A 14,563-nucleotide genomic window follows, 5' to 3' on the forward strand; every position below is an offset into this window, starting at 1 on the left:
GTAAATCTGGCTTACACCCGTTGTATGTGAACGTTAGAATCTATCACACCCGATCATCACGTGGTGCTTCGAAAAACGAACTTTCGCAACGGTGCACAGTCAGGGGGAACACTTTCTTGAAATTTTAATGAGGGATCGTCTTATTTACTATCGTCGTTCTAAGCAAATAAGATGCATAAACATGATAAACATCACATGCAATCAAAAAGTGACATGATATGGCCAATATCATTTTGCTCCTTTGATCTCCATCTTCGGGGCTCCATGATCATCATCGTCACCAGCATGACACCATGATCTCCATCATCATGATCTCCATCATCGTGTCTCCATGAAGTTGTCTCGCCAACTATTACTTCTACTACTATGGCTAACGGCTTAGCAATAAAGTAAAGAAATTACATGGCGTTGTTCAATGACACGCAGGTCATATAATAAATTAAGACAACTCCTATGGCTCCTGCCGGTTGTCATACTCATCGACATGCAAGTCGTGATTCCTATTACAAGAACATGATCAATCTCATACATCACATATCATTCATCACATTCTTTTGGCCATATCACATCACTTAGCATACCCTACAAAAACAAGTTAGACGTCCTCTAATTGTTGTTTGCATGTTTTAAGTGGCTGCTATGGGTTTCTAGCAAGAACGTTTCTTACCTACGCAAAACCACAACGTGATATGTCAATTGCTATTTATCCTTCATAAGGACCCTTTTCATCGAATCCGATCTGACTAAAGTGGGAGAGATTGGCACCCGCTAGCACCTTATGCAACAAGTGCATGTCAGTCGGTGGAACCTGTCTCATGTAAGTGTACGTGTAAGGTCGGTCCGAGACGCTTCATCCCACAATACCGTCGAAACAAGATTGGACTAGTAACGGTAAGCATATTGAACAAAATCAACGCCCATAACAACTTGTGTTCTACTCGTGCATAGAAACTATGCATAGACCTAGCTCATGATGTCACTGTTGGGTAATGTAGCAGAAATTCAAAAAAAATTCTACGCATCACCAAGATCAATCTATGAAGTAATCTAGCAACGAGGGAAAGGGGAGTGCATCTACATACCCTTGTAGATCGCTAAGCGGAAGCGTTCAAGTGAACGGGGTTGATAGAGTTGTACTCGTCGTGATCCAAATCACCGATGATCCTAGTGCCGAATGGACGGCACCTCCGCGTTCAACACACATGCAGCCCGGTGACGTCTCCCATGCCTTGATCCAGCAAGGAGAGAGGGAGAGGTTGGGGAAGACTCCGTCCAGCAGCAGCACGACGGCGTGGTGGTGGTGGAGTGTGGCACTCCAGCAGGGCTTCGCCAAGCATCACAAGAGACGAGGAGGGAGAGGGGTAGGGCTGCGCCAAGAAGGATATCAAATCATGTGCTGGGCAGCCCCCAAACCTCAAATATATATAGGGGGAGAGGAGGGGTTGCGCCCCCACCTAGGGTTCCCTCCCTAGGGGTGGCGGCAGCCCCCAGATCCCATCTGGGTGGCGGCCAAGGGGGGAGAGAGGGGGCGCACCTAGGGTGGGCCTTAGGGCCCATCTGGACCTAGGGTTTGCCCCCTCCCACTCTCCCTACGCCTTGGGCCTTGGTGGGGGGGGCGCACCAGCCCACCTGGAGTTGGTCCCCTCCCACACTTGGCCCACTCAGCCTTCTGGGGCTGGTGGCCCCACCTGGTGGACCCCCGGGACCCTCCCGGTGGTCCCGGTACGTTACCGGCAGCACCCGAAACTTTTCCGGTGACCAAAGCAGGACTTCCCATATATAAATCTTTACCTCCGGACCATTCGGAAACTCCTCGTGACATCCGGGATCTCATCCAGGACTCCGAATAACATTCGGTAACCACGTACACCTATTCCCTATAAACCTAGCGTCATCGAACCTTAAGTGTGTAGACCCTACGGGTTCGGGAGACACGCAGACATGACCGAGACAACTCTCCGGCCAATAACCAACATCGGGATCTGGATACCCATGTTGGCTCCCACATGTTCCACGATGATCTCATCGAATGAACCACGATGTCAAGGATTCAATCAATCCCGTATTCAATTCCCTTTGTCTACCGGTATAGTACTTGCCCGAGATTCGATCGTCGGTATCACGATACCTTGTTCAATCTCGTTACCGGCAAGTCTCTTTACTCGTTCTGTAACACATCATCCCGTGATCAACCCCTTGGTCACATTGTGCACATTATGATGATGTCCTATCGAGTGGGTCCAGAGATACCTCTCCGTCACACGGAGTGACAAATCCCAGTCTCGATTCGTGCCAACCCAACAGACACCTTAGGAGATACCCTTAGTGCACCTTTATAGCCACCCAGTTACGTTGTGACGTTTGGTACACCCAAAACATTCCTACGGTATCCGGGAGTTGCACAATCTAATGGTCTAAGGAAATGATACTTGACGTTAGAAAAGCTTTAGCATACGAACTACACGATCTTTGTGCTAGGCTTAGGATTGGGTCTTGTCCATCACATCATTCTCCTAATGATGTGATCCCGTTATCAACGACATCCAATGTCCATGCTCAGGAAACCGTAACCATCTATTGATCAACGAGCTAGTCAACTAGAGGCTTACTAGGGACATGATGTTGTCTATGTACCCACACATATATCTGAGTTTCCTATCAATACAATTATAGCATGGATAATAAACGATTATCATGAACAAGGAAATATAATAATAATAACTACTTTATTATTGCCTCTAGACCATATTTCCAACAAAAGGTAGGAGACAAAAGAGACAATCTCATGCCAGTCGAAGAAGTTCAGGATCATAGCAATGCCCGAAGCCACAAACGCACATCAACCAATAGGCACCCGAGCTCCTCAGCAACACCCCCAAGAATGTGATGACACAACATGACACAACGGCGAGCCCGAAAGAACATACTAGGATTTTCAGCCAAGCCCAAAATAACATACTAGGGTTTTCACCCTAAGCCCTGACAACAGGTAGGAGACCCACAATATTCACTCCAACCTTCCTTCTTTTTTTCTCAGCTGAATTTTGAAATACACCTTTTTCATTTTTGAACTTCCTAACTTCCAATTTATTCGAGCTAAACTCGTATTTCTAACCCTACTCGAACGTGTCTATTTGCATTCACCATTCTCACTCTTGTATTCTACTAAGACAGCAACTACTCCCTGTTTTTAAGGAAGAACAACTAATCCTGATGAGGTCGGGGTCTGCTCCTTGGCGGGCACGGCAAGGTACCATTTCGCTTTCGATATTCAAAGTCAAAATTTGATCCATCGTTAATTAATAAGTAAACAAAAGGCACATGCGTGATGCAACGTGCCAACGTTCACAGTATATATTCTCCTCCAAATGAGTGGAAGTGTCAGCCTGCGCTCACTTGAGCACACTGCACTTTTCTGCTCGCGACGCCGCGTGCGGACAGTCAGTCTGTTTCCATCTCCCATGGCCGCCATGGCCAGCAACACTTCCGGCCCTGTTCCGTTCACGGACGTCGACGACGGCACGGTGCCGAAGCGCCCAGCCAAGGAGGAGTTCGGCGGCCTCGTCGCAGCGCTGCCGCGGAAGCATCAGGCCGGCCTGGAGCTGCGCCTGTACCAGGGCTTCTGGCTGCCCGACCACTGGGTCGCCGGCACCGTCGTCTTCCAGCGGCGCTTCGCCCCACGCCCCGACGACGTGATCCTGGCCAGCTACCCCAAGTGCGGCACCACGTGGCTCAAGGCGCTGGCCTTCGCCACCATGACGCGCGACGCGTACCCGGCGCCGGCGCAGCACCCGCTCCTCCGCCTCAACCCGCACGACTGCATCCCGTTCCTGGACGAGATCTTTGCCGACGGGCAGGAGGCCAAGCTGGAGAAGCTCCCGTCGCCGCGCCTCATGAACACGCACATGCCGCACACCTTGCTCCCCGAGTCGGTCACCGGCGCCGCCGTCGCCGGCTGCAAGGTCGTGTACATCTGCAGGGACCCCAAGGACATGGTCGTGTCGCTGTGGCACTTCCTCCGGCGCCGGCAGCCGGAGCTCCCGTTCGCGGAGCTGTTCGAGCACGTGTGCGACGGCGCCGTGGCCGTCGGCCCGATCTGGGACCACGTGCTCAGCTACTGGCGCGCGAGCCTCGCGCGGCCCGACAGGGTGCTCTTCCTCAGGTACGAGGAGCTGCTGCAGGACACGGGCAAGCACGTGAGGAAGCTGGCGGAGTTCATGGGCCGGCCTTTCTCGCCTGCCGAGGAGGGCGCCGGCGCCGTGGAAGGCGTGGTGGAGCTGTGCAGCTTCGAGAAGATGAAGGGGCTGGAGGTGAACAAGAAAGGCTCGGCGGGGGCGTACCACGCCATGCCCCGCGACTCTTTCTTCAGGAAAGGGGTCGCCGGCGACTGGGTGAACCACATGACGCCGGAGATGGCGACGCGGCTGGATGAGGTTGTCCGTGACAAGTTCCGCGGCACGGCGCTCGCGGCTCCATGATCGGGACACGTCGCGTGCGTGTGGGTAAATTAAGCGAGGCAATCAGCATGCGTGATTCGCTTGTACTGTATGCTTGGCTGCTGGTACCTGTCGATTTAAAATAAGAGATGCTGTTCTCGGCACAACCACTACCTACATTATGGTATAAATATTTAACTATGATTATCTATTGCAACATTTTGGCACATTTGTTTTGTTCACCGAACTTGTCAGCATCAAACGATTGTTGGTGCACAAGCACCACGGTTTAGTTCAGTACTGCAGTAGCGGACAACGAGTTAATTGCACAGAAGTACCACAATTCAGGCATCACATGTAGATTGGTACCACGATTGCTAATTTTTACGTGTCAGTACCAATATTGGTCCAAATTTTTGCAAATTGAACTAAAACACGTATTTATACGTATTGACGCCCGATCCGACAGCTCGGGCCCACCCGTCAGGTGCCACGCTGGCCAATCGGCGCGTGCCCGCGCGTGCCCGCGTGCTGACTAGGACGAGCCGGTGCGCTGCAACCTGGTCTGGTCGCACCAGCTCCAGCCCGGTCGCACCATTCCCCTCCCCTCCTCCTCGCTCGTTTCCTCCGTCGCCGCCGACCGCGTCCCGACTGCCGGCCGGCCGCCGCACCGCCCCGCCGACGCCATGGTTTTGGAGGACGAAAGCAGCGACGACCATTCTAGCCCCCCGTACATGCATTCTTCCTCCACAGACGGTCTCAACGAGGTCGGTACAGGGTTAGGGTTAGGGTTTTAGATTTGGGATTTCTTGATTTGGTTGATTTCGCTAGGTTTTGATTTGGCCATTGTCTTTGTGCGAGCTTCTGCAGGTTCCTTTCAGCATTGAAGATCCAGATTACAAGGGGCTTGAGCTGGATGTGATGTCTCCATGTGAGAAGCACGGCATGGCATCTAAGAGGCTTGTTGCCTTTGAAGGAACAGACACAGGCAGGAGGTTTTTAGCATGTGCACAGCCGGTATGGATTGTAGGATTGTAGGCATACTGATTTTTTTTCTTACTTGGTCAGTGCCATATTGAACTCTGTTTGCTGGAGTACTCTGCTTGCTGTCAACATTTTGGTTCATAGTGGTTAGAGTAGCTTATTTAGGTCAAGCATGAGTATATTTTGCTGGAGTACAATGGCATAGTAATTTTTGTTAATAGTGGTAGTAGAGTAGCTTACAAATGGTTGAACACTCCTTGATATGAACACTAGAGTAACTAACCTAGTCAGTCAGCTACTCAAGTGGCTGCTCCTCTTGTTAAATGTAGTGGTCTGATGCTAAATTTAGACATTCTTTTTGGCAACTGCAGTGATTTTGTGTAATTACTTGCTGTATGAACTGTTTTGTTGTTGCTGTTGTTTTTGCAGGAAGGTAGCAATTGTGGCTTTGTTGAATGGGTTGATCACCAGTGGCCCCCAACAATGCAGAATGCATTGTTGAAGCTATGGGCAATGGTTGAAGATGCCAAAAGTGCTAGGGTGAATGACAATCTTGAAAATTCTTTCACTATCCACCATCTGACAGAAGAGAAGAACAAGCTGGAGGCCAACTATGACAAGCTAGTCCAAGATGTGCATGAGCTGATGAACTTCCAGGAAGATAAGGTGGTGGATTTCAGACATCTGTAGTCTGGCATTACATATCAGCAGGAGGTAAGAAAAGAACTGATTGATGATACGAAGGCAAAGATGGCAATTGAGATGGCAAAGAAAGATGCAGAGACCCAGCAACTTACTCAGAAGTATGAGGTGCTGCTCAACCTGACAAGAGCTCAAGCAACAGTCATTCAGAACTTGAAGTTGAACAAAATGAAAGAGAGGCAAGTGCTTACTGAAGCTAGTATGAATTTGGAGCTGAAGAATGCAGAGCTAACTAAGTGTCAGGAGAAGCTCACCCAAGAGAAGCTAGAGTTGAAGCTTCAGGTTGCTGATCTGCTTAAGGGAAATAAAAAGCATATTGAAGAGAAGTGGCAGTTAGAATTTCAGAACGAAAAGTTGAAGGAGAAGTTCAGGGGGATTCAAACCATCTTCGAGAAGTGAAGAAGATGAAATGAGATTAGTGGCATTGCTGACCTTTTGGGAATGATGGTTGTGTAATGACCTAGCATCTAGGCACTAATGTTGTGTACTGTATGCTTGTACTAATGGTGAACTATGGTTGTGTATGTATGTAGTAGTTATGCTATTCATCCTTTTGTGAGAAAAGGATGAACTATGCATTTGAAGTGGAACTCCTCTATGTATTGTGAACAATGGTTATGTATTGCTATGTATGGATCAGTTTCTTATTATGTATGATTATGCTGATTATGTAGATGGATATGTTGATGATGGTACATTATGACAATCTTGCAGCAAACCAGACAGTACATTGCAATAAAAGAGGAACAAGACTCACTAAATCTCATTGCATCAGAAGATAACTTCACTGATCCATTACAATTTGATCCATTACAACTTGGCTGCAACTGAAGCAACTAACTAACTTAATATCTTGCCTGCAACTAAGCCAAGCACAAATATAGTGAAAAGAAACAACACATTGTGAAATTTGGCCCTAATCCCTGCAATCCCTGCATTCTTCTCTCTGAGTTGAGTTTGCAGAGACAGAAACATGGCCTCCCTTGTGCCATCATCTTCACTTGGAGTCAGGATTGGAAATTGATCTTCAGATCTAGCAACAGTTGCACCTTTAAGCCTCCATACTTCATCACGCAGATCCCCAATGAGCTCACTCCAGAATGTGGGCAATGGATCATCATGCCATTGCACAAATCCACAGCCACCGTGCTATTAAGATACACAAGCAAATTTCACCATGCTGCCACATTCTATTGCACAGAAGAAAGAGGAAGAAAATTAGGGCAAAAAACAGCACTCACCATAGCATCCACGCAGCTATAGTACCTCCTACCAGGGTTCTGCCTGCTCCAGGAGATCCATCTTGGCGCCTTCCTCGGAGTTGAGCAGTGGCACATCACTGGAGGCTCGTATGCCATTGGGTTCTCGCGGTAGCGCACCGGCGAGCGCGACTTCTCCCCCCTCCTTCCTGCGGCTTGACGAAATCTGGGAGCAGACCCGGCACTGGACGACCACGACATCTCCACCGCCGGCCCCAGTCAGCGCCTCTGATATTTCTCCTTGGCTGCGCTCCAAATGGCCACTGCGTGGATGAACCCTAGTTTCGTTCCCCACTTTGAGATCTTGTGTTGTCACTTTAATTGTAGGAAAGGTATCTGGCCCACATGTCAGAATCCCCAAATGTGGTACTGCATGTTATGTGATGCCCCAATATTGGTACTGACATGCAACAACTAGCAGCAGTATTGGTACTGATTTGTCACAAGTAACTGCAAATGTGGTACTGCTTTGCAAATACTGGTAGCAAGTTCAACATTACAAGCATCCAGTAGCAAGTTCAGATAACCAACTAAAGTTCAACATTCAGATAATCACCTAAAGTTCAACCACATATACAGTAGAAAGTTCTACATTACAAGCATCAAGTTCAACATTACTAGAGTACTCCACCAGTACTCCACCTCAAGCATCAAGTTTAACCAAAATAACACCACAGTATTTCACATTACATGGCTCCTCCACCTCCCATGCTAGCAGTGAAGTAGGACATCCATCCAGTGTGTGTGCCATCAGTAGGAATGTCAGCATATTGCCTTGGGGCAATGAATGGCATTGGAGCACCTCTTCCAGCTCTTCCTCTGCCTCTGCCAGCTCCCCTTTCAGATGGTGGTGGTGTAGTAGAAGTAGCAGCTCCTCTTCCTCTGCCAGCTGCTCTTCCTCTTCCAGATGGTGGTGGTGTAGTAGAAGTAGCAGCTCCTCTTCCTCTGCCAGCTCCTCTTCCTCTTCCAAATGGTGGTGTTGTAGTAGAAGTAGCACCAGCTCCTCTGCCAGCTCCTCTGCCAGCTCCTCTTCTTCCAGATGATGGTGGTGTAGGAGCAGAAGCAGCAGGTCTTGGTTGTCTTGCTGTTGGTGCAGTAGAAGGACCAGCAGCTCTTGGTTGTGAGGTACTTGGAGTAGCCTTGCAAAGAAAACGAAACAGTTAATAATGCTAGAAAGAAATGTACAAGAAAGAAAACATTAGTATATTTCAAGGTGAAAAATTATTACCACATGCTTATTCTTCCTCAAAGCTAGCTCAGGCTTCAACTGTTTAAGACAGTTTGTGTACCTATGCCCTTGGAGACCACAATTGCCACATGTTATGGTCCCCATTCTTAAAGTTTCTTTTGGCTTTGGTACTTCAAATTTGCCCTTGATCCTCTTTTCTTTCCTTCTTCCTCTCTTGATTTTGAATGCAGGTGGTTCTATGTCTAGACCAGGGGTCCTTGTCCAATGATGCTCACCAGGCACAGGAAAGATCATTGGTTCATAAGCTGCAGCATAAAAATCTTTCTTGAAGAATTTGCTGACATAATCCTCTGGTTTCCTTTTAGCCTTGTTTATTGCAGAGATGGCATGGTTGCAAGGTATGCCACTAAGGTCCCACTTCCTGCATCCACAACTCTCAAGTTCCAGGTTGACAGCATGTGTTTGCTGCCCACTTGTAACTTGCCATAAGTTGACCCCTACCTGTATTGGCTTGCAGTATCTGGCCCTCTCCTTCTCAACCTCTAGCTTCTCACTGTAATGAGGTGTTATCTCCCATCTTGCTTCCTTTACACTCTCTCTCTTCATGTGCCACCTCACCATCTGCTTATCTTTTATCCCATCACACATTGTCCTTATAGGTTTTCTCCTAACATCTAGAATGTACTTGTTGAACACCTCTGACAAGTTGTTCACTACCAAGTCAGTCTTGCAGTTTGTGTCAAATGCATGCCTTGCCCATGTTTTTTTGGTATTGCAGTAAGCCACTCCCAAGCTTCCTCACTTTCAGCTCTAAGATCATTCATTGCAATATTAAATTTGTGTTCATTGTAGGCATAGCTAGCATTATCCATGCACTTCTTAAGATCTTCACCCCTAAACCCAGCATTTTGGAAATTTGCATATAAATGTCTAAGGCAGAATCTTTGGTTGCAATTTAGAAACACAGCATTCACTGCATTCAATAACCCCTGACACAAACAATTTAACAAGTCTAAGCTACAAGCTAAAGAAATATACACCAATGAAAATCTAAGCTACTGTAAACACTTGTTCAAAACAGAATGAAATATGCAAATACATACCTTTTGTCTATCTGACATTATAGTATAAGCTCCAAACTTGCCCACTTCTCCCCCTAGGCAAATTTTCAGTTAGTGTATAAACCAACACCAACTAGGTGTGTCCTCTTGACCAACTATGCCAAATGCCAGTGGATATATGTTGTTGTTGCCATCTCTACCAGTGGCAGCAAGTAGTTGAGCACCTGTAGTGAGCTTAATGAAGCATCCATCAACACCTGCATAATCAACATTTCCAAGTGAGATACAATATGGAGTACTCTACAATATGTAAATGGTTCACACAAGGTTCAAGAACTAACCAATGAAAGGCCTACACCCATTGAGAAACCCCTCCCTTGCTCCATTAAGGCAAAAAAACATGGCATGGAATCTTGGGCCTGGGTGGGGTATTTTTGCATTAGGTACTGGAGTAACAGTAGTCACTATTACTCTACTCCCAGGGTTTGTGTCCATGACAGTCTGAGCATAGTCTTTAAGCCTAGGATATTGCTTCTTGTGATCTCCTAACACATCATCAATAGCTATGTTCTTTGCCCTATATGCCATGCACTTGGGCACATCTACACCATATTTTTCATTGCATGCATCAATTATAGTCTGAATACCAGTAGTTATATCAGATCTAAAGAGATGCTCATATTTCTGTGCTAGCCACTTAGCACTAACCCTGGTGGTCTCAGTGGTACTAGGGCAAGTGTGCTCTAGTCTCATCTTCTTAATTACAAAGGTTTTCTCCCCTTTTATAACTGCTGCCACCATTAAGAACTGGCATTTTTTATCTGTACACTCAACAATTATCCTCTGATCTGAATTCCTGTGATACCTGAAATTCCTGGCCTGGGTGATGTGCAAATTCAACAAAGCTTCTCTGAATTGATGCTGATCCCTAAAACACAACTTCATACACAGTTGCTCATGTGGTTGCTCCATTTTCTCATTGTACCACTTCCTAGCAGGCCTTTTCTTTGCCCTACTCTTCCTTTTCTTTTGTAGGACAAAAGAGAGTGGCTGAAAACCATCATCATCACTCTCCCTCAACAACCCCTTCTCTCCTTCATCTGATGATGGTCTAAAATCAGGTTCAACCTCTGGTAGCTCACTACAATGTGACCTAGTGGTTGGGCCTCTTCTAACTGGCAGCTTCTGCTTCTTCTTTACAGGTTCAACTATAGTTTCTTCTTCTTGTTCAAAAGTCCTATCTTCCTCTACCTCAAATGGGTCCTCAACTTCAGTGTCACCCTCATAATGCAACATTTCTTCCTCTTCTGATTGATCATCATCTGATTCTTCCTCTTTTACTTCTAGCTCTCTCTGCTTTTTTCCCTCTTCCACCTCTACATCTTCATCATCAACCATGTAATTAGGGTCACTTCCAATTTGACCATCCTCATCAGAGGCATCACTGTCATCATAAGCCTCAAATCCTTGATATCCCTCTTCTTCTTCTTCCAAAACTGCTTTCAACTTGTCTGTTGCATTTTTGCTTTCTTGTGTGCAAACACCAGCAGGAGCAACAAGGTGATGTGTGCTACATTGACTCTCAAAGACTACTCCTTCCTGATCAACAGCTAAGATAGGAGGCTCACTCAGATCATAAACAACAGGCTCTTGGTACACCACAGTGGACAAGTCTGGCTTTTCAAAATGCTGCCTCTCAAAATCAGTATCAGGGGGTGGACAAGCCCTGACTAGCAAATTAAGCACCAATTTGTCCGGGATCTTCCTCTTTATCATCTGTAGTTCTGCATGACTGTCTACCAAATCCAGCCCTTTCTCTCCTAAAGATGGATTTTCAATGTGAAACAAACAATCATATGCATTAAATCCTTGGGTTACCATCACTGCAACCAAATTCAGATAAGTAATATCTGAACCACACAACTTCATCTCCAATGGTTCTTGAGGGAGTCCCGGACTAGGGGGTGTCCGGATAGCCGAACTATCATCATCGGCCGGACTCCAAGACTATGAAGATACAAGATTGAAGACTTCGTCCCGTGTCCGGATGGGACTTTCCTTGACGTGGAAGGCAAGCTTGGCGATATGGATATGTAGATCTCCTACCTTTGTAACCGACTCTGTGTAACCCTAGCCCTCTCCGGTGTCTATATAAACCGGATGGCCTTAGTCCATAGGACGGACAACAATCATACCATAGGCTAGCTTCTAGGGTTTAGCCTCCTTGATCTCGTGGTAGATCCACTCTTGTAACCCACATCATCAATATTAATCAAGCATGACGTAGGGTTTTACCTCCATCAAGAGGGCCCGAACCTGGGTAAAAACATCGTGTCCCTCGTCTCCTGTTACCATCCGCCTAGACGCACAGTTCGGGACCCCCTAGCCGAGATCCGCCGGTTTTGACACCGACATTGGTGCTTTCATTGAGAGTTCCTCTGTGCCGTCGCGATCAGGAAGGATGCCTTCTCCCGTCTTTAAAGACGGCACCGTCGTCAAGAGAGCTTTGGCCGCCGGCCAAACTGTCCAGCTAGGTGGTTTTCTTATGACCGCCTGTTCGGCCACCGCTCCGACGATGACCTCTCAGGTCATCAAAAGCGATCTTCACGTCAGCCCGGAATTCGCCGAGCAGTTAGATCCGATTGAGCTCTCCTTTGTAAACGAGCTCTTGGATCGCATCGCCGCCCTGGGAGTCGCCACAGACTATGATCAGATTGGGCTTAAACCCGATCTGAGAGAGATTAACTCTCCTCAGGCCACCCACCACATTGTCGTGGTAGAGGAACAATGCGGCAACCCTTCTTCTACGTTGAAAACCAACTATGTCCGGATGCTCGATCCCTCCAAGCCGGATTCCCGCGAAGGGACGGATGCTAATCAAATACTAAACTTAGAGTCAGGCAGCGGACTAGATTCGTTGGAAAGCATCCAGCAAGTCAAGCTTCCAAATCCGGAAACTTCTTGGCCTTTGAGCCTCAGATTGGGCGGGGTTCCGAACTTGATTCCACCCGCCCACCCAAACATAAGCGATCTATCTCGAATACGGCAAGAGCCCGATGAAACAGTACATCATTACTGGGCCAGATTCCTCCTGGTTATGAACAGGATAAAGGACTGCTGCGAAAAAAGCGCGATTTCAATTTTCTGCAGCAATTGCACGGACAAGGGAATCATGAACGCCATAAGTCGTCGCGAAGTTTCACGCTTCATCGACCTAGCGACTATCGTACAAAAATACTGTGCGGTAGAGAGTGCCAGGAACACCGAAACTAGGTTTTGGGACAGTCCGGCCTTGACCACAACCCTAGTCCAAAGTAAAAGGGTGCGCCATACTCAAGCACCTAGGTTAAAAACCAAAAAGCAAAGACCCCCTAAAGGGCATGGAACCGTACTGGAGGGCTGGCTCAACGGACCCTGCAAAATCCACAGTACGGAGGGCGCCACTCCAACACACAGCCTTTGAGCATGTTGGATACTACGGCAGGTGGCCAAAAGTGGCGAAGGCTTTTTAGCCCCGGGAAAACAGCCTAGCAGTACCGGTACAGTATTAACAGTCTTCGAGGCTTTCGCATCAAATAACATGCGAAAACAAACAATCCGCGACCTCGCCGAAGTTTACCAAGTAGCAACAGCAAATCCATGGGGTGACACGGCTATCACCTTCAATGCCAGCGACGAACCTAAATTCCGAACAGCTAGAGCACCAGCCGCATTGGTCCTCGGTCCAATAGTGGACGGCTTTCGCCTTACCAAGGTACTCATGGATGGCGGCAGCAGATTAAACCTCATCTACGAGGAAACCCTTCAAAAAATGGATATTGACTGGAGCCGCATCGAGCGAAGCAGCACAACCTTCAGAGGGATAATCCCTAGTCGAGAAGTATGCTACACAGGAAAAATCACACTAGATGTAGTGTTCGGGTCACCGGACAATTACATGTCCGAGGAGGTCACGTTCCAAGTGGCCCCATTCGGCAACGGATATCACGCTTTGTTAGGGCGAGAGGCATTCACAATCTTCCAAGCTATACCCCACTACGGGTACATGAAGCTCAAAATGCCCGGACCCAATGGGATAATCACTCTTGCCAGTGATCCAGATACAGCACTCCGCGCTGAAAATAAGACAGCCGCACTGGCCCTAGAGGCATTGTCCGAAGCCCTAGCGGCAGAGGAACTAACTACGCTACGCTCCATGGTGGATAGGGACGATGTGATACTCGATAAGAGGTCCAAGTCCACCTCTTTTAAACCAGCAGACGAAATAGTCAAATTTCAGGTCCATCCAATGGACCCCACAAAGACGGCCTCCATTGGGGCACAATTAAGTCCTGATGTCGAAGCCGTACTACGAGAATTCCTTCGGGAAAATTGGGACATTTTTGCCCGGCACCCTTCAGACATGCCAGGAATCCCAAGCAGGCTGGCAGAGCATAGCCTAAACATCCTAAAAGGATTCAAGCCAGTCAAACAAGCTCTTCGGCGATTTTCCGAACCCAAAAGATAGGCAATGGGAGAAGAGCTAGCCAAACTCTTAGAAGCCGGATTCATCAGGGATATAAAACATCCGGACTGGCTAGCCAATCTAGTAATGGTGCCAAAAAAGGACAAATCCTGGCGCCTCTGCGTCGATTTTAAAGACCTTAACAAGGCCTGTCCAAAGGACCCTTTCCCCCTCCCTCGCATCGACCAAATCATCGATGCTACCGCAGGTCACGATTCATTGTGCTTCCTCGACGCATACGCCGAATACCATCAAATCAAGATGGCGGAGAAAGACCAGGCCGCAACGGCATTCATTACTCCATATGGGTCATTCTGCTTCAACACAATGCCCTTCGGACTCAAAAACGCCGGTGCAACATATCAGCGCATGATTCAAACATGTCTGGCTACCCAGATAGGCAAAACAGTAGAGGCATACATAGACGA

The 14,563-nt window shown here is 47.7% G+C and overlaps 1 protein-coding gene across 1 annotated transcript; it reads left to right on the plus strand.

The window, feature by feature from the left end:
- The first annotated feature begins 3,395 nt into the window (after window positions 1–3,395).
- Window positions 3,396–4,647, plus strand: LOC119363029 (flavonol 3-sulfotransferase-like). Its single transcript, XM_037628329.1, has one exon. The coding sequence runs from the start codon at window positions 3,462–3,464 to the stop codon at window positions 4,476–4,478; it is 1,017 nt and encodes a 338-aa protein (XP_037484226.1). The 5' UTR covers window positions 3,396–3,461; the 3' UTR covers window positions 4,479–4,647.
- The last annotated feature ends 9,916 nt before the right edge of the window (window positions 4,648–14,563 follow it).

The sequence above is a fragment of the Triticum dicoccoides genome, chromosome 2B (assembly GCF_002162155.2).
Source record: "Triticum dicoccoides isolate Atlit2015 ecotype Zavitan chromosome 2B, WEW_v2.0, whole genome shotgun sequence".
Taxonomy (NCBI): Eukaryota; Viridiplantae; Streptophyta; class Magnoliopsida; order Poales; family Poaceae; genus Triticum; species Triticum dicoccoides.

Bases quoted from the DNA above. Each gene is read 5' to 3' on its own strand.
- LOC119363029 (XM_037628329.1), top strand. From the start codon at position 3,462: ATGGCCGCCATGGCCAGCAACACTTCCGGCCCTGTTCCGTTCACGGAC.